The 26,918-nt window shown below is 31.8% G+C and overlaps 1 protein-coding gene across 1 annotated transcript in view; it reads left to right on the top strand.

Moving 5' to 3' along the window:
* Positions 1 to 26,918, top strand: part of LOC148277557 (G protein-coupled receptor Mth2-like) — a 64,995-nt gene that overhangs the window by 20,713 nt on the left and 17,364 nt on the right. Inside the window, exons 3-4 of the mRNA XM_088232725.1 lie at positions 7,741 to 7,921; positions 11,757 to 11,835. Of these exons, the coding sequence (XP_088088851.1) occupies positions 7,741 to 7,921; positions 11,757 to 11,835 (260 nt within the window). The remainder of the gene's footprint in view (positions 1 to 7,740; positions 7,922 to 11,756; positions 11,836 to 26,918) is intronic.

The raw sequence follows: 26,918 nt of genomic DNA, 5'->3' as shown, positions 1-26,918 counted from the left end.
TCGGTAGTCAGGTGGCAGAAGAAACCATTTGTAATTTTCATAAATGTTCGGAAGAGTTGAAATACGTCTCAATTTCAAGACTTTAATCCACAAACTAAAATATTTTAGTGTTGCTTTTTAATTACAAATTACCATTCTAAATGACACCGATTTTTTAATTTTTTTTCTGCGTGTATTTACTGAAATATTAATTAAAACTTTTGAAAACTAAAACATAGACAAAAATACAGATGGTCCCTTCTGCCATCTGACTACCGATTTCTTATAATATATATTTTGTTAAGCTGCGATATTGTATCGTTTACACGTTAGGTATAGTTCAGTTTCGTTCAGTGCCGAATAAATCGGCGTTTATTGTTAAACATAGTATTATTATGATCTGTTTACAAAACAGTCAAGAAGGTAAAAAATACACAAATAAAGAAAATTAAAGTAAAATGAAGTCAAAATGAAGTAAAATTAAAGTATAAGCAAACATATTGGGCACTGTCTATTCTCAGTAGGTATAGTAAATACCTGTTCTGAGGTGGACAGCATCTTTTTTAAAGTTAATACAGCATTTTTTTTAGAGATTTTCTAATATAATTGATAAAAAAATTAATTATGTATAAAAATATGATAGTCTTACAAAAAAATATTGAACTAAAATATCAAAACTGTCAAAGTATAATTTTATTGGTTGGTTGGAAGAAATTTCCATTTGGCAGTAAGCCCGCCAATGTACAAATAACATTATGCACAAAAAGTTAAATAAATAAATAAAAGTATATGCATCTGAAAAAAATTATGAAAATAGGAAAGTATATTATACCAAAAAAAAAAAACTCATAAAATCGTATAGTAGTAAATAATAAAAGCTCTTTTAGGTCTTAGTAATTTAATTAAGATAAGATAAGAGAAAAAAAGCAGTAATCCAGATATCCGGCTTATGGGCTAGCCGAATATTCGGTATCCGGAAAAACCAATATCCGTTTCATCACTAGTCTGCTATATTTACCTTGAATAAACTTAATCTTAATGTTGATATTAACTACCTACTTTGAGTATTTTTAGTCGTTCTCTAATGCGACGTTATTTTGTATGTATATTTTTTGGTAAATTGGCGCTATTTTTGTGAAAATCGCCTCAAAGGCACCGTACAATAGATATCGCTACACGACTTGTAGCTTACACAGCGCATGGACGCGGACGGTCGGGGTTCTTATTCCACGTTTACAATTACGATCGATTTTAATAGCAGATAGACATTATATTACAGCACGCTTTGCAGTAACAGCCCGCATTACCGGTTGGATTTCTAGACCCCTTTTACACAATTAAGGTATGAGATAATTTGATAGTTGATAACATTTACATAATATGGAAGGTAGATTACCAAACGTCCTGCAACTACGACTAGAATTTTATCAATTCAATAACGATTTTAATAAATTTACAAAAATAAACATTGAACAGAGCGCAGAAAGTTTGTCAAGTGTTCATGATAAGTTGTAAACAATAAAAATTAAATTAAAAAAATACTATTTAAACAATGAATGAAGCAATGGAAATGAAATAAATAAAACGATGACAGATGTCCGAAGGGTAGCTTTAGAAGGTTGTAGGTAGTTCCGCGTCGGATATCATCTGCCTTGTTATTGCAGACATGTGGCAGCTGAGGCTGTGAGGCTGGTTGCAAATTCCTAGTAGATGGTAGATGCACATTAGAGTGGGCCGATGATGTATGAAGTTTTTTTTTTTTTAGACACCAAAGTGAGCGGGGTCTAAAAAATTGCATTTTGAATCACATTGAACGTAAAAAAATATTTCATACTTCTTTTGGCCCTCAATCGAGGTTTGAAGTTTATCAGTGTCTGAACATTTTGTAATTTATCTATATTGATAAAATTATTTTTTTGTTAGTAAAGAAATAACTTAATCTCATTACAAATTCGAATACGTTTTACAACTACCGAAATGCAAAAACTTTACACTCCGTGGAACTGATTTCGTTGAGCGCCTGACTAATATTGACGAAAACAATGGCTCATTAAAACAATGCTACCCATTTATCACAAAACAAAGTGTTACTTACGCCCTTAGATGCTTATTTGATAAGGTTTAATGCATATTATAAAATTTAATAATACTGATTTTCTTACCTAAATACGAAATGACAGCCGGTTTAGCGCAAAAAATTGACTTTTTCGAAAACTTCAAGCTCTGGTTGAGGGCCAAAAGTAGTATCGAATATTTATTTAGAAATTGTTTGCATTCCAAGTAATCCAAAAGGCAACTTTTTAGACCCCTTTCATTTCAAAATTCGGAAAAAAATAGTATCGGCCCACCCTAATGCACATGTATGAACGAAAATACTAAAACTATCCGTCATTAACAAATGAACCCATTTAAAAAATATTTTATTCATACAAATACACATATATTACATACAAATAATATTAACGTATCCCTAACTCTATGAGGCCAGAAGTCCTGTGTTGAGTTGGGATACAACCAACGATATTAATTAAACCTAACAAACGAATAAATTTAAATCAACAAACTAAAATCGATAAATACAAATCTAATGCCAAGCTGTATTGTCCTCCAATACTTGGGACATGTTGCTTCTGTAGGTATATGACAAAAATATCATTTTTTAAAGTACTTTATCTTTATATTGCGTTGATATAATTGCTTAAATAAATGCTGACGTTTAAGTAGATAAAAGTTTACAAAACCAGCGGCTCAATCACAATGGCTGCACTTGTCGGTCATTACCGATAAAAAATTCTTGTGGATTAATTGTTGGTTAAGGACTTTCAATCGACGGGATAACATTTTGATAAACATTTGTGACTTAGCATCTGAGCCGAGTTATTTTCGATAGCAGGTAAAACGCTCTCCAGACGTCATATTTTCAGAAAAGTAAACTGGTCTAGATATTAATTTTACCAACGATTTACTTTAAATGTTTACTAACCAACATAAATAAAATATTCTGGTTCTATGGGTACGTAGAACCCAAAAAAAAAAAGGACATTCCATGAAAGATGCATTAGTTAATAACAGTAAAAAAATATACGCTTAAACATTATTACTCCAAGATTAAACATTTTTGCATAAATCTCTTAATAAATTAAAAACAAATTTTATAATGCCTTAATGATATCAGTTAGTGATAAATGTTAAATCTGAATTATACCAAAAATGTGAATGAAAAAATAATAAAAGTTTTTAAAATATAGTTTAAGAATTAATCACATTTTGTGCTGTCTGTGTAACATACATGTAATTAGAAATAATGGATATCTACAATGATATATCTATAAAATTAATTTAAATAAAACTTTAAATTTTTTTCTTCTTAGAGAAATAATAATAATGTATAGTTCAGATAAGGGGTAACATCCTTAAATCGGATGAGGTAAATAAAAAAAATAAATATTTTTACTATAATTATTATACTTATTTTACGAATATACTTAATTTGACATTTTGATTGATCGTTATCATCATCCTCTATTCGCACCTGATTGTGCATAGAGGACTACATTGGAATCCCAGAGGCAGAATTTTTCGAGCATGAAGCGTAAGACTGGTAAGTCTGACGCTTCAGGAACCAGTCCAAAGACAGATAAACATTGCAGTGGTAAACCATCATTAAATAAAAAAAAACTCATTGACCCTGCCAGGAAACGAACTCGGAACCTCAAGCGTGGTAGGCGAATGTGCCAATCGCCATACTACATGAACTAATTCGAACTCGATTTCCCTATTCAGAATTTTTACCAGAGAGTAGCCATCGAGTCGTAAACACTCGTCCAGGGTTCTAGTTCTGTCTCGTAAATAAAATGTTTTTCATCCACCTGGATCCAAATAATTTATACGTAACAATAAAAAGAGTCCCGACTTAACAAAAGAGACTCCTAGCTAGTCAGACCCAGAAAAACCATGTAGTCTGTAAACAAAATTATTTGTAATCAATTAAATAAAATATACGGTACTTGATAAAACTTCTTACATTTTCACGGCTGTTTAGTAGCACAATAAGTTTTTTTTGGGTTATTATGCCGTGTGTCTTTCGTACTATTTACAAGTTTAAAATCATCCCCGTACCCAGTTATAAAGAAATCGCATACAAGCGTAGACTGTGAAGCACCACAGTTTTTAAATTGACAAACTGCGGAAAGCAACGACTGCGTCACCGTACAAATCCTAAGTACTTGACGTTACACAACTATCTTCACAAATAGCATCAACCCTGATGATGGACGCTGTAATGCGATCCGAAACGTTGGTACATAGTACGAACGACAAACGGCCTAATAACCCAAAAAATCTCATTGTGCAATACGGTACTTGTTTATTCTATTTTGAAATCAATATAATTTGCAATGTATTATTTACTTAGTATAAAAAAATATATTTTTCAAAGATACACATTTTATTGTAACACCAAGTAATCGTTAGGAAAAAAAAGATCTGTAAACAATGAAAATACAGTTAGACTAAAAAAGTGTAGATTTGAGAGAAGTGAATTTTAATTTCATATATCCCATTATGCGCTTCTCCGAAATCTGTTTACTCAAATAAAGATACAAAATAGATTCAGAAAAAATAAAGCGATGTAAATATTAACCTCATTCGTTTGATCGCTGTATTAATACTTGGAAACTGTAGTTATTAATAAAATATTACTTTGCCAGTTTTTCCCCACCCGCCAAACACTGAAAAATAATTTACTAGATTACCTATTAGGCCTTGAATAAATTTTCTCCGTTTTTTCATCAAAATTAATGCTTTCTTTTTAAAAATTAGTAAAGAATATGTCATCGAAACTATTGTCCATCGCTAGCGACTGCTTTTACCTATCTTTCTAGCAGTATTCGAATACCATCATCTTTTGAGGTAATTTTTATTTTATTTTATTTTTATTTTATTAACACACAGCAAATCTGCCTTTTTGAATTTTTTTTAATATGAACATATTTGGTTGAATTATTTTTAAAAAAACATGATTTACCCTTTACCCAAGATTAATAAACAAAAAATAAACCTACAAATTTTACAACATATTCAGTAGAAGTTTAAACAATTTAAGAATAAATGTAAAAATAAAATTGAATAATAAAATATTTTGAAGTAATAAATAAAAGAAAATCGTTAAGTACTGTTTCATACAGCTGGGCAAAGTGAACAAAACATTGTATACGAGTATATGATGAAATGTATAAATAAATATAATTTCTATTCACCATCTTTGAAAAAGTTCAAAAGGTTTGTTCTATTGGAACAAAACCCTATACTAAATCCGATACGTGGGAATAACTATTGCCGAGTTCTTGAAGTCTGTTCAATACGGCATTACAAGTATACACTGTCCGTGAATTGTTGCTACAAAACGTCGGCACTTGTCTAGTCATTCTTCCAGGCACCCTGAAGTTGATCAGGGCAATCCCATATTTAATTTACAATTATGTATAAATTTAAAAGGTCTATAATTTTTCACATATCGTTAAATTTTAACAAATTTAATGTTTTTAGTAAAAAATCATGACTGATTCAAAGTTTGAAATTTATATACCTTAAGAATTGTTGAGAATTTTGGTGACAAATGTAGTAGGGGGTCCATATTGTAGATTTATACTCTAAATGTCTTCTCACCAATGATACATCAACTTCAAAGTGCCTATGTTTTTGAATTCCTTAGTCACACGTAACAATTATCCACGAATTGAGCCATTTTAGGCATCTTTATGATAATGGAAGCGCTGCTGAGCCAGGCTATGAGTCATCGATCGGAACAAGTGGTAATCGGAAGGACTCTTAGAGTAATACGCCACTGGCTAATGAGTCACCCATACGGACAAAAACTATTCTATGATTATAAACCATAAAGTTAGCTACAGTTTACAGCAATACAATGGGCCGTGTGTACTCAGGTGCAGAATTACAAGCGCAAACCGAAATCGTATGTTACACGTTTCCTGTTAAAATAAAAACTAAACCAAAAATTTAGAACACTTTTGTTCCATGCAATAAAGCTTATATCGTATAAAACGTATTTGCTAGAGAAGTCCTCTAGCGAATTATTACTCTGAAGAAGAAGCAATTTCTGGTGAAAACGGTGCGACGGGCGGGATGGAATTATCTATTTGAGCGTTTCCAAGTATGTTTTAAATGACCCCGCAACATGTGGTCGAGCGTCGTTATGTTACAAAAGTGAATGGTTTTGTTCGGTTTAAGGAGCTCATAATACACTACACCCAGCTAATCATGAAACCGAGCAAAGGTGATGATGATGATGATGCTCGGTGATGTTCCGACAGATCATGGTCATCGTAAGGCTCCATAACAATGTGCTTAAGCCGCAGATTGAAAAAAAAAGTAATGCAGTAAAATCCTCCGTAAATACTCCTTTTTAACACTAAATTCGACATGTTTAACGCTATTGAAAAATATCTGGTTTTCACTTCGGCGGAATAACGTATACTGTCATTTCATGCCTATGTTTAGTTTCACGATGAAGTTGGCTGTAGTGTTGCCCGATGTAAAAAGGCCACCCGTCAAGACAAAGCTTATTTAGGTCCCTAATATAATTTTCAAATTGATACAAATCAAAACCCTTGTTTAGAAAACGGGATTAACAAGCAGACAATCGTCTATCTATAGGCATATTAAATACATTTAAAAATCATTATAATTTAAAATATTGTACTTTTAAAAAGGTTGGTTATAAATAACAAATACATGTATTTAAAAATTGTAATATCTGGATTACCTATGATTTTATGGATTATCTCTTCCAAACTGAATTTTATTATCTGTGATCCCAAAAAACTCCCAACTAATGTGACGAATTTATGTGCCCACATTCTTGACACTGGAGCATTAAACGCGTTGTATTTTTAATATTGTAATATTTTTAAAAGAATTTGATAAATCTTACAAAATAAATGAAACCCGACCTAAAAATAAACACCGACAAAAAATTTATCGGCCTTGCAGTCTGAAGTCTAAAGCACACAAAAATGAGCGTATTAAAAAGATTCGGTGTTCAAACTAATATTTTTAATTGAAATAATTAAAAATAATATTTAATTTTTGCTTTAGAGATTGACGACAGTTGTATCCGTGTCCGAGCGGATGAAAAATAGAAAAAAAAAGACAATTTAGAAACAGAATCTTATAGCTCAATCATAGATGATTATCACGTCGATAAAAAGTCCTTTACCAACTTGATAGATCACGGTGGATGTTGATTAGTTTATGGTCGTCACATGGTCAAACGCCAAACGTAGAAGTCGTTCCATTGAAATCATCAAAACGATAAATAAGTGCGGCCATTGTGATTGAGCTGCTAGCTGCTAGATGAGAGTTTACGATTCGATGGCCACTCTCAGGTAAAATCCTGAAAAAGGCAAGTGGAGATAAATTCGCCTCGTACCGTAATGGTTACCGCGTGCGTCTACTATGCTTGGGGTCCCGAGTTTAATTCCTGGCAGAGAGAACGTGAAATATATGTTTTGTGGATCTACCCAGCTCTTAACTATTACGGAACTGACGCCTTACCTTCGACGTAACAAACGTGATTCAGAAATCGATCGTAATTAATAAATAGCTTTACGCACTACTGGGTATGATGATGAGGCAGTACTATTACTAACCTACATTGAAAATGCTATGGCATTTTTCTGTTCGTTAATAAATTTCCCCATTTCAACATAGGAATTGACGCTTATTTATGTATGTTTTCAGGGTTTGATAATCTCGTGCGTGTTCCTGGCTGCCACTCTCGTGGTGTATCTGGCACTACCGGCGCTGCAGAACCTGCACGGGCGCACCATCATGTCTCACGTGTCGTCCATGCTCGTCTCGTACTCCTGCCTAGCACGCGTGCAACACTCCTTTGTTCCTGAGCATCAATGCACGCTTTTGGGTAACGTGTTAAATAATTCGTTTATAATAATTCAGTAGGTAGGCGCCAATCAAGTACATAATATAAGTTCGACCAATAAGAAAGATCACTCGTTTTTTAAAAAAATAATTTTTTTTGTTATGTTATAAAAATATTTATACGTATCGTGTTATCAGCACTGTGATTTTTTAAAGTTTTGAATTTTGAAATTACTTCGCGTGTGATGTCGCAAGTTCTTATCGGTGAATTCTGTTGATCGGTAAATTGGCATCCCCTAAACCGAAAATCTATCATAACACTCTATCATCGGTTTATTCCGTAGAACTAATGACGTCGTGGCCCTCACACAAAGCAATGTAGAAAAGCTTGAGCACTTGAATGCACACAGCGATCCATGGAAAGATCCATGCTTGGTATAAGCATAGAGATAAAATAAGAAATGAAGATATTAGGAACAGAACCAGAATAACGGATATTATGGATCGCGTAGCAGGACTGAAGTGGCAATTGGCAGGACATGTTGCTAGACAAGACCCCACAAGATAGACCCCTAAAATGTTAAAATGGAGACCTTGGGAGAATAAGCGAGGCGTCAAAAGACCTCAAAAAGATGTTCCGACGACAGAGCTGCTGTAGGGGGTAAAAATTGGCTGCAACTAGTTGCTAACAACCGACCGAAAAAAATAGGAGAATATAAAAGAAACCTATATCCAGCAGTGGAGGACAGAAAGCTGATAAAGAAGAAGAATGACGTCGTTTTAAGTAGTTCTGTTTTATCAAAATCGTTTTCGTGATTTTTTTCATGCATTTTCAAAAAACTTCGCCGTACAATTTCATGCTCTAATTTTTACCGCGCCAAAGAAATCATTTTTTATAACCAATTTGCTACGGCACTGAACTTCCTCATTGACCTAACTTGCGTGAGATATAATGATAGTCCGAATATGTATGCATATAACCATAATGAACTATGAATATTCTTTATCTGGGTCAGATTCCTAGCAGTGGACAAAGGTTTTACACTTCAATATTTCATTGTTTCTGGACTGGTTACTGAATGTAACGTAAATGATTGATATGCACTGCAATTGGAGCAAAAACGCAGTGGCCTATGCACCAGTGGGTAATATTAGGGAAATTATGATACCTACGTGTGCATGGAAATTTTAGATAAATTTATCATGGAAAATATAATTATCAATATATCATTACTATCTCGTCATGCTTAGGTAGGTATTACATTATTTTTCAACGAGTATTCAAATATCGTAATACTGACACTTGTATGTATTTTTTATTATTTTCAAATCACGTTATTTATAGCTGAATAATAAATTTAGAAAATAATTTGAACTTTTATTAATTTTTCAAAAATCTGGGTAAATTTAACACGCAAATTTACATATTATATGAACCGAAAAATCAACTTGTTTTGGAGACATCAAATTGTAAATAAAATAAAATAACTATTAAAGATATATGTGGGTAATATTCATATTTGAAATTACTGTTCATTTTGATTTCAGTTGTTTCTTTCAAAACCTGATTGGCTATTGTTCAATGCGCAAGACCAGTTTTTTTCCTCGGGTAGAGTAGATATATCTATAAAATAAAAATATCTGACAGGCCTCTTAACCTAATGCTATTTTTCTAATTTCGATATTTTTGTATGTTTCCTACCATACGCAAAATAAATATAAAATACAATAGTTAATAAGCGTTTCTATATGAGCTGCCTAGCTAGAATCTTCTGAATGTTGCGACATTATATTTAGTACTTTTATATATTTTCTATCTTGGAAGTCAAAATACATGGGATGGCCGTGAAGAAGCTGAAAGGAGCATTCACTAAGCAAAACTCCCCTTTAATATGAATCAAAATATTTTCGAATCCATCAAAATGACTTAAAGCTCGGCAAGCAATTACTGAAAACGTAAATATGTGTGGAGTATTTTATTGAATAGTTGCGAGACATGTTTCGTAGGCAAAAGAGAACGAAAAAGTTTGGAGGCTTTCGAGATGTGCATCTAGGTATAGACGAATGCCAAGAATTTTCTGGAGACGCCGCATAATAAATGACGATGTTCTCAGCAGGAGAAACCAGGCACCTGCCGAGAACCATACCAGAAAGGCGTGCAATATGGATAGATCTGTGACATGAAAATTTCTTGCAAAATTTTCTGGAGGGAATGATTAAGCGATTGATTGACAGAGAGCGTCCTCGCTGAGTGTGTCCGTAGCAATTATGACACTATATGGAATGTACTTCATATACAAAGTTGGAGAACGTTCACTGAAGACCGAGCGGAGTGGAGAAAGAGATGCAGGGCTTTCCAGCCAATCCTTACGATTGAAACTGAAGAAGAAAAAGTAGTTTTCAACAATAAATGTGGTAAAAATAGTTACGCTTCTGCAGTGTAGACTAAGGAAGTCATGAAAAATTGTATTTTTCGCAGTCTGTAAATATTTCACTCTGATGACGCAAGAAGAAATATTATATTATTGCATTTCTGGCAGCCATAAAGTGTCATTCGCTAAGCATCTGTGGACAAACATATTTAATATCATCTTTGTCAGTTACACGATCTGTCTTGTATTTTACAAAATAATTACATTTTTTCTTTTAAATAATCTTCCACGCACGTGTAATTTGCTTAAAATGTTGTGATTTGTGCTCACTTAAAATTGTAATAAAATTGATTTGAGAGTTTTCACAATACGTGGGTGGTGAGGGATATCTCTTTGGTTTTTTTATTGTAAGTTTATTAGGAGACCGGTGTTATTTTATACGGTCAAAATACATTTATAATCAAAACAGTCTAGCAAATACAATCTTACATATTTAATTCAGTATAACCCACAACAAAAACAATATTATTTCTTTTGCCTATCCTGAACAATTTATGCTTTGTTCCTTTCATCATTTCATCTGACGATTACTACTACTACCACCATCTCGCTATTTTCCCGTAGAGGTAGGTAGAGAGGATGGACCGCCACATGTGTCTATTCAGATATACATACCTAGCTTTTTTTGTATCTCTCCATCTCCACTAATCACATCTCCACAACCATCTCCAATAATCCACAAACACGAGAACAAATATTTCAGAACAGTTTTCAAATGTTAAAGGACAATTCATATTTAGCCAATGCGACTTGCATATTTGATTTGTAGTGTCCAACCGGAACAAGATTTTCTGCCAAAAACAAAACCGAATTTCGGCTGCTGTTCTAGTTTTAGCCGAAACTTATTTAATTAAGTTAAAAGTCATTTCAAAACCCTAGGCGAAAAATAAGGCGTTTTTATAGTTGAACCGAGTTCAATAAAATAAGTGTTAAGTAAAATACTTGATGAAAAAACGGCATAATTTAACGGTTCGTTGTAAAATTATACATATAACTCCAACAGTTATTAAATGTACGCCATAGGAACTTTAACTAATTAACGGCAAAGGAATTACAAAAATATTAATATGTAAGATCTTAGAACTCACGAAAACTTAAAGTCACGAGCTATAAGATGCACCCGAGTATAGCCAAACATAATCTGACACTTCTCCACCGCAGGTTTCGGCTAAGCCAATTTCGGCAATTTTTTGGGAGAAACTCGTTTTATGGGCTGAAACTGGCTGAAACATAAACCGAGCTGAAACTTCGGTGGGTCACTTTTGATTTATAAAAACATGTGCATTAAAAAACATATCTTCGAATCTCAATCATATTTCAGTGCAATATAATAATATACAGATGTTTAAACACAGTGAAATTACATTTTACTATAAAAAACAAGTATTAATAAAAATATGTTATTTAAAGTGTTATTTAAAGTAATATGTTTACGAATTTTTATAGGCTATGCGGTCTACTTCAGCTTTTTGGCTGCTTTTTCCTGGTTGAATATCATGTGTTTCGATATTTGGTGGACTTTTGGGTAAGTTTATTTATTTATTTGGTATATCTATTGTGATTCTTTTACCTACTATTTTTATATTTTTAAAGAAAAAATTAACGGTCAGAAAGTACAATAGAAAAAGAAAGGAAAAGAACATTTCATTCCCCTAAGCTAGTATATTACAACAAAGAAAAAACCTAGTTTTTAGCATTTACTTACTGGGTTACAAAATTGCCAAAGGTACTAGGTTTCGGTATTTTTACCATTGCTTTTATCAATAATTCCTGTGAATTATAAATTGGTCTTAAAATATTGATTTTAAAGGTGTTTCTAAATAGACTATTTCATTGTTCCATGACTGGAACCTGAGGCGTAAGATTGATCACCTTACTTTCAATGTAACAAAAATGATCTATATTTGTCGTACTTTTTGGGCTTTTTTTATTTGTGTGTTTATGTACTAGTAGTTTGTACCGTGTCGCAGTCAGTAGTAGGTTCATACGGTGTTTTAAATCCGTCGTCTTTGTTTAAAAATAATATATTTAAGATACGCTGCAATCGTAGTACTAATGCAGTGTCCTATGCATCATTGGGTGCGGATTAGGAAATTATAATTAGTAGTGATGAAAAATTTATATTTGTTTGTAGATTTCTAAAGTACATATTAGCAGGCTATATTATGTGACAATTAAAACCATATTCATGAATAAATAAGTGTTTTAAAACATGCGAAATGAATTTCAATCATAAATAAAAATTATCCAACCTATACAGCTAGATATCCACAATATTTGCGAAATTTAAAATTTACAAATTGTTTTTGGATAGATCCTGAACATTAAAAAAAAATCACGCTCGATTTTTATGTTAATTTAACAGCCGCGCTAGCCCATTGCCTCTCATCAAAACGGATATTTTCACTCTCACGATAAAAATTTCTAATAGGGAAATATCACATTTTACGAATACCGATAAAAATATATGTAATGGATTAAGAATAATTAATTATATTTTCAAAATCAATATAAATATTTTGGAGAAATGTTTTCATACATAAATGTAAAAAAGAATCGATAAAAATACGTTCGTAGAAAACTGCGACGTGTTTGGCCTTGGTTGTTGTGACGTCAAGAATCGTGATATATTTTTATTTTTGCAACACAACAGGCCAGGAGGCCCAATTACAGTGGTGAATTACATCACAGAACACCCAGGCTTGAGAAAAATCAAATTTAATTTTTGTGTTCTCACCGGGAATCTAACCCGGAACCTTCCGTGTGTGAGTCAAGCGTCTTGACCACTGCACCACGGAGGCCGCGTTATTGTTCTTAAAAAAAATTTAACGGCCACGAACAAATAAATATGAATCGTGACGTATTTGGGGCGTAGAAAATAGAATCATCGTTTTTGCGGGAATTCAAAATTACAAATTTAAAAGTATTTTTTATGCTACTAATAATTAGCGAAAAAATTTATTTTTTTTACCGGACAGTATTTCATAGACCTTTATTACTTTAAAAATGTAAAAAAACTGATATTTCCTTATTTATTATTTATTTTTACTTAAAAAATACAGTTTCGTATTATTTTTTATTGTATATAGGTAAAAATCAGCGTCAAGCGGAAACACTTTACATAAGACGTTGGTTGGTTAATGTGCAAATTAAACATCAATAACAATTGGTATCTACGTAATTAAAAAACGCTGCGTGTCAATCGTGACCGTGCCATGCCGTACAAAAACCAAGAAAATTAATAAGTATTATGTAACTATTAAAAATTGTTTTAAATATACACTTGTTTTGTCTATAATGTTTTATTTCATTGAAAGATTTTATGCCCTACCATATTTCTCAAGGATTCCTTGTATAATTGTTATTTATTTAAGGAAAAAGTCAAGACATTAAGTTAATTATTATTATGTCCATAGGGGATGGGGAGACTTTTATAGCTATATCAACTGCGTCTTAATGTTGTTTTAGTTGCTCTTTACCTGACCTACTATGCTATTGCTTTGGACGTTATTTTTATGCGATTAATTCTTTATTCGGCAGCTTACTGACATATAAAACATTTAATAACCAAAGCTACGTACATCGATATACATAGTTTTCAAAAACGCAAGTAATTTTATTCCTATAGATTTGAATTATAATTCGATTTGGGGATTAATAGTAAAATTTAAACCAAAATAGTATTAACGATGTTTTGAGTTTGGCCAATTTTTTGTAGACAAGGATTGAATTCAACCAATTAGGGAGCTGTTAATATTACAACAGAGATGAAAAACTTTTTAGAGAAGGGAACATATAAGTCTAGGCATCCACAGAGCTTATGACCTGTCATTGGCTGGTTTAAGTGGCCACTTTACACACTATGTAACATTCACCATTTTGCCTATATTTGAACATCTATATTCCTTTTAGTGAAGAACTGAAATCTTTATTGTTGTGAAGAGATTCATCTGACTGAATTATTTCAAATACTAGGTAACGCCTGAAAAAAAATTTTCAATTTTTAAACTTCTTCGTGGATCAGTTGGTTTTATGACTCCCGAAGGGATGAAATCCAGTCTTTTATCTTTTCGGACAAACTTTAATATTGTAAATAATTATCTGTTAGGAAATAAAAAAGCTTTTTGAGAAGAGAACGTAATAGTTTAGAAAGTGGTTTGATTTTTAATTGTATTATAATTATTTATTTAATGGCAGGCAAACGCAAAACAAGTACACCATGTAGCCTAGTAATATCCATTTAATTTAATTTTTATCCGAGAGAATGTATTTGCTGAATAAATAAAATAACATAAATAAAAGTGAACGTCATTCCACTTTAATTTTATCGCGTCCCGTGGATTTGGATGATAAGCATGATATTATTTATGTATTTATTCATACAAATTCACATATATTCTAAAAAAAAATAACGTATTCCAAACTCTATGACGCCATGGGCCCTGTGTTGAGTTGGGATAAAAAATAAAGGAAAGTAGAAGCATATACATAATTAAATAATATCAAAAATAACTATGAAATATTATAACATAAACATGCATATATTTTATCACAAACATCTGGACAACACGCTTTATAATAAATAAATCTATGCAATATCTCGCAGCAGCCTCCTGCAATGGTCTCATATGTACTAACAGTTTAAATTAAAAATTTTACTGGTTTTACACGGTGCAAGAAATGGTACAATAAGTTCTACGTTCTACAGGATATTGTAATATTTTTACGCTATCAAAAAAAAATTAAGTACTTTACTTAATTAATTCAGGTCTGAAAGGGTTAAACAAAATATTGAATTAATTTCATTAAATTCAATGAGGAAACACATTTTTTCACTAAAAGTAGTGATGTTTGTAATAAAATACTTTCTTCGTCAGCAATATTGTGTGGGCTTGTCGCTATTTTCTAGAAGATATGCATGCACATTGATATAAATTGTCATTTTGCCTTTAATAATAATCAACCTCCGCAAAATGTTAATTATTTCCACGTACATGATAATACCCCTAGTAAAAGCATTGTTAGATGCGTAGGTACTCGTATTATCTTAAGTACGCCATATGTATCTATTAGATAAAAGCAATGATGACAGCACACGCCATATTCCAATTTCTTTTTTCAGTTGTCCGGAAATAAATATTTCTAGCCAGCAACGAGTCAACAGAACAAAATAAACAGTTCTCATGTGTTCAATTTATTTTGTCAATGTCACCCCCTAAATCTTGTCTCAGTGGGAGATGAAGCTTTACTAAATACTCGAGGTCATAATACAGTTATTTATTTCTAGTATTTGTTTGTGTTTAGGCAGATAACGAATACAGTTTTGTTTGTGAAATATGACCATAATTATGGGCGAGTGTTTTTGACTGAAAAAACGTTAGTGCAGGGATTGACACGTAAACCTACCATGCTTGAGGTCCGGGTTCGATTCCTGAGAGGGTTGATATTAAATATTTGGTTTCAAACGTGGTTTTACACTAACGTATTTTATTGGCCCTGGATTAGCACCTGAAGCGTGAGACTGATCACATACCTTCCTGTAGCAGATGATCGAGCTGATGCTGATAAATTATAGATCTCATTCTACCTGAGCGATAGGAGCCAGGCTGTCGTGCTGTGTGTTTTCAGGCCTAATTTTATGGACATTATATCGGGAGTCCCCGGGGATCACATTTGGGTCCTTTGTTGTACATTGCGTATCTTTATGAAAATTATTTAGTTTTTTGGGATGCTAAATTTTTAATGTACTCCAAAGATATTAAAGTTTCCCCAAACTTTAAAATTTCTTCCGCTTGTCACAAGCTTCAAAATTATTAAACCCGCCTAACTAATTTTTGAAAAAAAAAAAAATATCGATGTGTCTAAATGTTCTCGAAGAAATGTAGTCTCGAAGTTTACTGCATAAAATACAGAAATATATCAGAGACAAAGTATTTTAAATGATAACACTTTCTTTACAGTGTGTCCATTAAATACAAAATAATAAAATTGTACATTTATTTGAATCCAGTTAAAGTTTCTACCTGATTCCAGAATCCATTTAATTGTGCAAAATAAACTATTATTTGTTACAAACCCATCCCATTAAAGAAAAATAGTCCTTCGGAAATAATGTTCGAAATACTAGTTTCCAAATCAAGAATCTTCAAATAATATTTGTAATCTGCAAGCTTGTTTTAGTACTAAAAAACCTGACTGAGTGAAGATGTAAAATATAGTGTACTTTATAAACAAATAAGCTGAGGTAATCTTACTGAAAACGGACTGAGCGCTGGGCGCACTACATATATGATTTTTTTTGTAGGAAGATGTAAACCGTTGTAAACCGATGTAAACCGATGTAAAAAATAAATAACAATTATTTAATTTATTTTCCCATAAACATTATTATCGAAAGCCTAATAAAATGGTAAGCTGTGCATAATTGCTTATATGAACGATTCGCCTCTGCCTTACACACACCTCATATACTCCCACAGTCCCGCACTCTTACTAACACACCCTCCATGCTCTCTCTCACACACACACACACAAACTCTTATTCTATACCTAATTGTTTATGTATAATTTATTTATGTGGAAAACTGTTATTGGTTTTAGTTTACGTTTTTTCGTTTGTACATCCATATATGCTGTATTACTGTTGATATCCCAAATAAATAAAATGTAATTTAAATAAAAATTTCATTTTTTTTCCTAACTTCCCTGACATACTATATTGAGCCATCTTTTAAGTTGAGACATATTATCTTTAGAAATAAAGTTATAATTGGCAAAATAAGATATGTCATCTTTGGGAATTGAAATAAAGACATATTATAAAGTGTCACGACTAAGATTCTCTTACCCCATTAATCGAAGACAAACTTAATTCAACAGATTGTAAATCTCATCGAGATTAATCCTGTGAAATATGTAACTCAATATGCCTAAAAAGTGAAATATTTATCATTTTTCAATAATAGGGATTAATATTTACTTTCTTATAAGTAGCGTGTTATCCATTTAGGTTGGTTATATTGAACGATCAATTAAATAAAGCATCATCGCTTAGGGGTAGGTATAAAGGATGAACGCCACTATGTCTTTGCAAACAGACACAGATTCCTCTACATTCATATATCTTCCTATGCACACGTGCAAATTATTCTGACCTTTGATTTAATGTTCAAGCATTTGTTGCAATGGTCATGCCATGTCTTTCTCGATCTTCTTGTTTTTTGCATCCATCAATACTCTTATGGTAAATATTTTTATCCGTTATTTCACTGTCCATTCGCTCTACATAACAAATATCTATGATTTACACAAGATATAACTGTAAAATCTCAATTTCGCATTTCAAGGCGGAAAGATTTTGAAGATCATTAATTGACTGATAATATTACCCAGTAATTAGTGATCCAACAAAGTAATCTTTTTGATGTTTGGTTAACGATGTAGACAAAGAGAAAATTAACAATAAAGAAAATAGTGTTGTAAAATGATAACTGTAGCCGATCTAAGGAATCGAGTAAAGGTGATAGAATTTATTTACATAAGTAATGATAAAATCCTAATGTACCATAATTTGAAAACTACAACACATTCAATATATTTTTCAAACAATCCTCGCCGCCCGGAAATGTTCATGATTTTAGATAATTAAATGTACAACTGATAAAATAATTCAATGAAACATATTTACAAGTAATATGTGTTTAATTCACACTTCCATTTCCCCATTTGGATTATAATGACTAAATTAGAATTCTGTTATGTTGACTGGCACGCCCACCTTTTTTTACACAATAAATGCAAAATAAACATCTTGTTGTATGTGTTGACACCTTAGAGTAATAGATGTATATACTCTAAGGTTGACACCTAGCATTATGGTGCGAAATCATTAACGTAATAATTTAACATTCAACTGGTGAGGCGCGTGCTATACTTAAAACAATTATATTTAACATATTTTAAAAATATTTACTGTGTACATTATTGTATATGGAATAGAAATTATATAAAATATAGACATGTATATATTGTATATGGTGTATAAAATATTTACGAATATTTTATTCGTAAAAATATAAAAAAAACACGTACCAATGTTTAAATAATAACGTAAAATTTGTGCCAGAAACCACTATAAAATAACGACAATCAAAAAACAAATGACGAGGGCGTCAAAGTTTAATATTACAACTAGTCTTGTTTTAGACAATTACAAAAAATTACCTTACTTAATATGTTTCCCCTAAAATAATAATAAAATCGTTCTGCTATTTGACCTCTTCTATACGAATAAGCATAAAAAAGTTTTTGTATTTTTTAGTTAAATTAAATTTTTATTAATTTTTTCCCAAATTATTTTAAACATTGTTTGAATTATGTTGTACTTTATTGTCCATGTATTTAAGTAGTACTTCTTGATAATCAATATACGTGCTTACAAATAATGATGAGTTAACAAAGTTAAGGTGATAATTTCACCTAATTGACACCTTTTAAAATAATAAAGCATTTTTTTTTTCAAAACAACGGAGGTAGATCAATAATTAACTACATAAGCGTGGAGGCATAGTATTTTATTTTATTTTCAAGCAATTTTTCATATTAGAACATATTCGTAGTTTTAAATTTGAATATTGGAAGCTAAATAATGCCCCCTTTTTAAAAAGTTTTGCTGTAAAAAAATCCTCAATTTGATACCAGTGGAAAATATTTATTGTTTTTAAAAAGATTTCACTTTGTCAGTGTTTAGTTTGTATCTTGTTTAATATTACATATTTTCAAGATTTAAACAATATATTTACATAGTTATTATATTGGCCTAACATAAATTAATACCTTAACTTTTGAAAGTACTCCTTAACGTTTCGTGGGTTAAATTATCAGCTTGATTGTATAATCGGTCTCAAATATTAATGTGTTATTCAAAGCATCTCCTCATTTCTTTCCACTTTTACCCCAAATCCTTCATCTCATAGTATAGTGTAGATTTTTACTTATATTAATTGCTTTTATTTTCAAATTATTGTATTTATTTGGAACAAAAATTATATTAAAACGAATCTATTATGCAATATGTTCATATTAACTATGCATGAATTTGTTCAAATAACATGGTTTGGGTGGTAGGAAGAAATAAATTACCCTTATAGTATTGTATATACTCTAAGAAATTATCTTAAATATTTAAAAACTGTATATTTTTTTGTACTGGGTGTTTAAACAAATAAATATATGGTTATTTTATTATTCATTGTTGGTGACAGATTTCTATCTTAAATATCTATACCTACAAATCAAAACAATAAGATGAGTTTACAAGTGTTGTCGAAGAGACTTATTACAGAATACCCTTAAAATTCAGAAAATTTACATTTGATAATTTTGAACATCCAGGTATTGAACCCGAGACCCTTGTGTGTGAGGCAAGCGTCTTAACCAAGGTTAACATCGCTGTTAACGTGGTTTAACAGTATTTTTGCAGTCAAAGATTCTTACTGTAATTTATTATTCTCATTATTTTAGTACATACTTAAATTCTATCATCTTTAACTTTAATTCAAATAAAAAACAATTTATGATTTTATTTTATTTTATTTTAGTCATCAACAACGGTAAAAAAAAACTGTAAATTACGTAGTCGTAATTTAATTTAATAAAACATTGGCGAAAAACGAAAAGCAATGTTGAGTAAATATATTTATGCACCAACTACCCACACCAAAAAAAAAACTGGCGAAATCATGGATTGCATCATTTAAACAAAAATTGATTGATAAATCCCGATCGCGTGTACCCGCCATAATGTAGGTGATAACATTCATTTCACTTGATTAAGTACGCCGTTGTTAATTTTATCTTTGTGTTTGATGATCGATGCCCATGTAAGTACAGGACACATTCAAGTACCTTCTCATTTGATGTGCTTAGATTACAGATCCATTATGAAATTACTGGTAACTATTACCGAATGGCGTCATCTGGTTAGTCACTGTTTTGAAAGTTCCGTAAAACATGTTGTTGAGGAAAATCTGTTGAAAAGATACCACCAATACTCCATAGAACACAATATGGAAGTTTATAAAAACAATATGAATGAATACGTAATTCAATTATTTAAAGTAGAAAATTAAGTATTTGGGTTAGAGCTTCATAGTCATATTATATTTTTCAACTAGACTACAGATACCACTATGATAAAACAATATTACAACCCATAAACAAAATAGTTTTTTCGCAAACACGAAGATTACGTATAGTAATAAAACTGGGCAAAAGTCAATGAAATCGTTCATCGATGTGTACTGCAAAAGACGGATTGATATTGTAATTTTTTTGAACCATTGCACACTTACAAAATGAACCTTTTCATCGCAATTTATTGAAGAAACTATATTGTTGTTGAATTACGAGAGTGTGGTATTGCGGAGTAAAAACATGAAATTTATTCAGGTCCAATAAATCCCACAGATTTTTGTCAATATTTTTTTTTGTTTTTTAAATAGTTTTTTTCGCTACTGTATATTTTAATATTGGATATCGTGGGGCTACTGCCAAAAGTTGGTAAGTTCACATTTTAGGGATACGGAGTTAGCGAGGAATTGTATGTATTTATGTGAATATTTATGCCTGGAAAAAGTTTCTAGCTCCTTTGATCTCAGTAAAGCAGTTTAAAGCTTATATTTTTTTAAAGAAAATATCATCCAGTTTTTTCTATTATCAAGCAGGAAGAAGTTTGTAAAAACATTAACAATATTAACTAAGGCAATGAACAAGCCAAAATTGGCATGTATCTTTACTGCCAAAACATTGTAATATTATCAACCATTTTTTTCTGTCAGAATGTCAAACTTTAAAATTGCTTTAACTGCAAAACATGTTTTATGGACCTAACAACTTTTGGTAGTAAACCCACGATATTATATTTGATTATAGTCAATGAAGCTGGAAAATTCATTTTTGTTTCCATAATAATTTTCATGTGTAGGTATATCCATTTAATTTTTAATAGGCACTATAACTGTGTTAATTATTACTAGATTTTCCAAGTAAACAAACCAGCCGCGTGACATCCGTCAGAGAATAGCTCATTTCACACGTATCGTCCAAATCCAAACGGCACGGTAAAATTAAGATGAATTGACATTTATTATATTCTTTCGTATGTACTTAGGTAAAATTTATTTAGGTAAAAATCCTTCAAAAGTGAATCGAGTAGAGATGAGTCAGCCTCGTGGTGTACTGATTATTGCGTCTGCCTGGCATCAAATAAAAAAAATAAAATAATACAATACAATAAATGCATGAATGCACTCTATGTTATTATATCATGCCTTGTAGATTTTCGACATGGTGTAAAATGGGCCGGTCACGTGATATCACGCAGTCAGTTCGTAGTTCTCACGTGTACAGAGTCAAGTCCCCGTAAATGTAACGTAGGTATTTTTTCAACAGCAAATAAACGTAAAGTTTGTCGCAAAAAAGGCAAGCTTCTTCACGAAACGAATTTCTCCGCTTAAAGGCGTTTTCTTAGATAAATTGTTATCAATCTAAATTTAAAAAAATAAAATTCGTTAAATTTATAGGTACACATGTTAACCCGTTTTACACACTGTTTTATTTCTCAAAATAAAGTAAATTCTTAATATCGATATTGAAAAATTAAATATATTATAAAGAGTTTGTTTCTTTGTCCGTCACGTGAACTCCTCCAAAACGATATGTCATAGAGACGTGAAAATTAGACACGTCATTCTAGATAGAATTTCTATCTTACTTTGCTATTTTCGATACAAATTTATCTTGGCCTTTCCTCGTACTACATATGTTGCACTTTCCAAAGGTAAAAAAATATGCTCATTCTACTTGTTTATGGTTGAATTCCAAAACATAAAATAAATATTTTTTTTAAAGTCGAACTCCGGTCTTCAAACCAACAGAGGGGTATACTTATGTAGATCGACGATTTTTAAAAATGTATTGAATTTAATATTATTTTAGTTTTACCAAAAATTCAGTAAAAAGAAATTAATGAATAGAAATCATAAAGAATTTAAGGAAACAATCTGATTGAGATCCACAAAAAACAAATACTGTTTATAAACATTCAAAAACAAACTTTTTTATACACAAAAAACCAACATCTTTACATTTTTTTGTAAATGCATTCTCCTCGAATCCAACCCTGGTAAATCGATGAATAAAACGTTTATGCTCCTTACTTCTTTTTAACTTGTTAGATTGAAGATTTTAATATATACGAACACGCACAGCGCAAAGATCTATATTTCTCTGAAAACCGCACGTAAATTGGTTAAACTGTTTAGGAGTAGTTCAGTGACATCACACGTACACAGGAATTATATATATAAAGATAAAATACACTAACTGAGTTGTAGCGGCGTGAAATTTCACAATTATTACCCACTATCTAAGTTTAAATTAGCAACGTCTTCAAAATAACACGACAATATATATTTTTTTAAAACCAATAAAAGTTTATTTTGACTCGATCGGTAAAATATATACCTAGCTAGTAATAACTTAAAAGCACGTTTTATTATTTTATATTTGTACCCTTAAGTCCCTTAATTATACATAAATTTGTTTACTTGGCCTTCTGTAAATTTATCCACGCGCCCATTTTGAAGAACCGCCTTCTCATATTTCTGTCACAACTTCGTTTTGTTTGTCTTAGATAATTTGTGATTGATGTGTTAATTAATGCGGGTGATATTCTGTTCATCGAATTTCAGCAAAAAAATGTACTGTTTACTTAGAACTCTTAATTAGTAGACGCGATAAGACCAACGTTCATCCAAACGGCAATGCTTTGCATATAAAATACTCGTAATTTACGGCTTAAATTTTTTAGGTTAACTATTGCTTGTACTGATGCGATGGTTATTTCATAGTCATAATTCATTTATCCACATCAATGGTACATACTACACTGTACTAAAAGTCCAATCCAGTGGATAATAATTTGGATTGTAAATAATGATGGTAAAATTGATCAGCGTTAGGCTCCAGGCGCCAGTCCAGGAACTATTGTAGTAAAAAAAATATATTACAGCAAAATTTACTTTGACCTTGCTAGGAATTAAACCTGAGACCTTAGGCGCGATTTCCTATTTTAAGAAATTTATTCGAGTTCTTCTTTGGGTGCATGTCCGCTATTGGACGTCTGCGATAATATTGGCCATCAGTACTATATTTACTTGGCATACCTCTGCCTTGGCAAACTAATGCTGCGAGTTCTTCAGCCAATCAGATCTTCTCCTCCCAAGCCCCCTTCTGCTCGCAATTTCGCTTTGTACAATGAGATGTAAGATCTCATATTTCTCTGGATGTCTCATATATGTCCGAAATACTGCACCTTTTAGACTTCAACCGTTTGTTAGATATTTTTCTTAATACATTCTACTCATCTCGTCTTCATTTCGGACTCTATCTAGTATCTACCCATCGAATTTAAAAAATCATTCTCTATAACGTCCTTTTGTGAGGAGTGAGAAAAATGTCATTTTTTTAAAATAAAAGAATGTCAACATTCAATGCATCGACAGATTTCAAAGATTTACAAAAAATTGAAACATAATTATATTGAAAAATTGAATGGTGCCTTTATTGGTTGACATCTATGCTCTGTGCATTGTTGTGAGACAATGCAAAAAGTAAACCGAACAAATGAATGCAGATCAAATCCATCACAAAATATACGTTATTCACATACGTGTCACTCAACCAGTAAAAATGAGAATCTCTCCAAAATGTGGACAATTATTATGTCCGACCTTCCCGCAAGATGTGTGAAGAATCAAGATAAAAAATAGGATTCAAAATTTAAATAATCTCGGAGCCTCAATAATCACTGTATTGCTAATTAAAATATGTAGACCTGGTAATTGCAAAAAAACAAAGGCATTTTCTCGAAATTACAATTTTATTTTTACAAGCAAAAATTATACAGTTTTGTGCGTTTACCTAGCTAAATATAAAATCTAAAAGGCCAAATTGCAAATTATTTAGAAATTAAATGGAAATGAAAATGAATATTAAATATTTGATCCTTGACACCACGTTAAATTCTTTAAAATCTTCTTTGTAGACATTCAAAGTTTTTTTGTTTCAAATACCGGAGTATAATGTGAAAGGTTCCAGTTTTGAAAGGTTAATCCGGCCAACATCTTAGCGTAAGCCATAGCTGTCCGCGTCATTCCTCTGAATAAAACTTTGACCGGTCTTATTGTCATCGATTCGGCATCGGGTTAAATAATTCAGATTTTATATATACAAATTAAAGTAAATTGTCGAGATTTAGACAGATGTAATGATAATCCATTATAAGGATGGTAATATACCATATCTTTTAAATATGTAAAAAATAAAATGGGGTATTTAGGAAGCCTATAGTTATGGACAAAAATACATCATTAGATTCCGTGTTCTGGTAAATTGAAACGACGATACGATTACAAATTCAATAACATAGTACTTACAAGCCGTAAGGCCATGCTTCCTCGATATAAAAAAACTACATCTTAGATTTTGTTACGTTCACGGGCGCTCTTTTGCTTTTTTTATGTATGCACATTCTGACGTGGTATTGCCATGCTTGAATTTTAACGTAGCAAAAATATCATTTAGACCAGTGCTTAATTACGCGCTGCTTAAATGGGGCAGGATGAAATATAGTCGTTACAATACCCACATCTCAAAAGCTTCCAGTTTTTTTATCAGGAGCACAGAAAACACGTAGCACCGCACCATGCGCATTCGGAGGTTTTGATTATTATCATGGCTGGACAAACCCGAGTTTGCTTTTACGCATTTCACAGACAGAATTGTAAACATGTCGCCCGGATATGAAGAGAAATTAAATTATAGTTTAGTATGTATCTCAAAATCTCCTAACTGAAAATTCAATGGCATCTCACAATTATTTGAAGAAATATTCACGTTCTTGTGATTGACCTAAGTATTTTGGTTTGAGGCTGGTAATCAAATTGTGAAAGTGTAGGTTTACTTTCAATGTTTCAGATCAGCGTTTATTCATTATATTTAATATGTAACTTGTTATATTTTTTGTTGCCCACTAAAGATGTGTAGTATTGTGGAGTGGTGTGTTAAGGAGCTATCTGGTGCTTATCGCTTTTGTAGATATTGTATGGACAGAATTACTAAGGTGTGACGTCGCACACACACCACACTTCACTAGAGCAATATATTTATGTCCATTCAATAACCATAGTCGAGATATGGGCAAGATAGTTCCCCCAGCGCATAGTTACAATGCAATAGTTATAATGTAATCCCACCTTATTTTTTTTCGGTTGTACACATTTTTTCAAAAACAGGTTTGTTTTACTCACATAGATATAAAATACATTTATTAATTAGACTTTTCTAAAATGTACTAGGTAGGTTTGTATTCGGTTGTAATTCGGAGAATGACCAGCGAACCCTTAGTTTTTAATCTGGTGTTATGTGTGTGGGAAATTCTTGTTTTTTTATTCTGGATCAACAAAGTGATCTACAATCAAATTCAAATCACATAGTGTTTTACTAGCAGGATATCACAGAATTTGAAATAAAAATGAAAATGAAAATGTCCGCTCCATGGTGCAGTGCTTGGTGTGCTCGCTTACCATATTTGAAGTCCTGGGTTCAACTCCTGGGAGAGTCAACACGAAATATTTGTTTACGAGGTGTTTTTTGTAACACTGCAATTTTCACTGCCCCGGACTGGTTCCTGAAGCGTAAGACTGATAATTTTACCTTCCTGTATCACTGAATGTGCTTGACCAATGCAGCGCCCTACGCACTTTAGGTGTGGAATGCGGTTTTGATGATGATAATTTTTTAGTATTTTACATTTAATCTAAGGAGATGTGAATGTTTTTTTCAGCCTTTAAAATCAATATTTTATTGACTTTTTTGTGGTCTCACATTTTCTGTTTTTTATTAATTGTCTTGATCGAATTTCCAGGTCAATAATTTCTGATAATCGTTTGGACGGTTTTAATTATTGTTTGTGAAAGATAAAATTAATCATTAGTGGATAGTGAACTAAAACATAGTCAACATGTCAGTTGTTATCAAATCGCACCTTAATTGCAACAGTGACACCTAACAAAATCACGTATTTATCGGAATGACCAAATAAAGTAATGATTCATTAAATCTGATAGAGATCATAATAAATTAGTAGCTTTTCAAAAATAAACAACAACAACAAACCATCACGCCGTTTCCCCGTAAGGGTAGGCAGAGAGGATAGAACGCCACAACACTCTATCTTCGCATCCAGATCTCGCTTCCTCTACATTCATACATCTTCTCATGCACGCGCGCCGATTATTCCGACTTTTGACATGTCCATCTTTGAGTATTTGTTGGATTTGGTCATGCCATGTCTTTCTCGGTCTTCCTCTATTTCTGCATCCATCAACATTCGCATTGTAAATATTCTTAGCCGTTCTCTCGCTGTCCATTCGTTCTACATGTCCAAACCAGCGCAGAGCTCCTTTCTTGATTTTGTCGATAAAGCTTGTCTCAGCCTTACATAAGGTACGGATCTCAACATTTGTGCATCTATCGTACATAGTT

Source organism: Micrasema longulum, unplaced genomic scaffold (assembly GCF_059751315.1).
Source record: "Micrasema longulum isolate JH-2025_06_02 unplaced genomic scaffold, ASM5975131v1 h1tg001012l, whole genome shotgun sequence".
NCBI lineage: Eukaryota > Metazoa > Arthropoda > Insecta > Trichoptera > Brachycentridae > Micrasema > Micrasema longulum.
The sequence above is the reverse complement of the archived record's forward strand: the minus strand, read 5'-3'. Positions and strand labels throughout refer to the sequence as shown.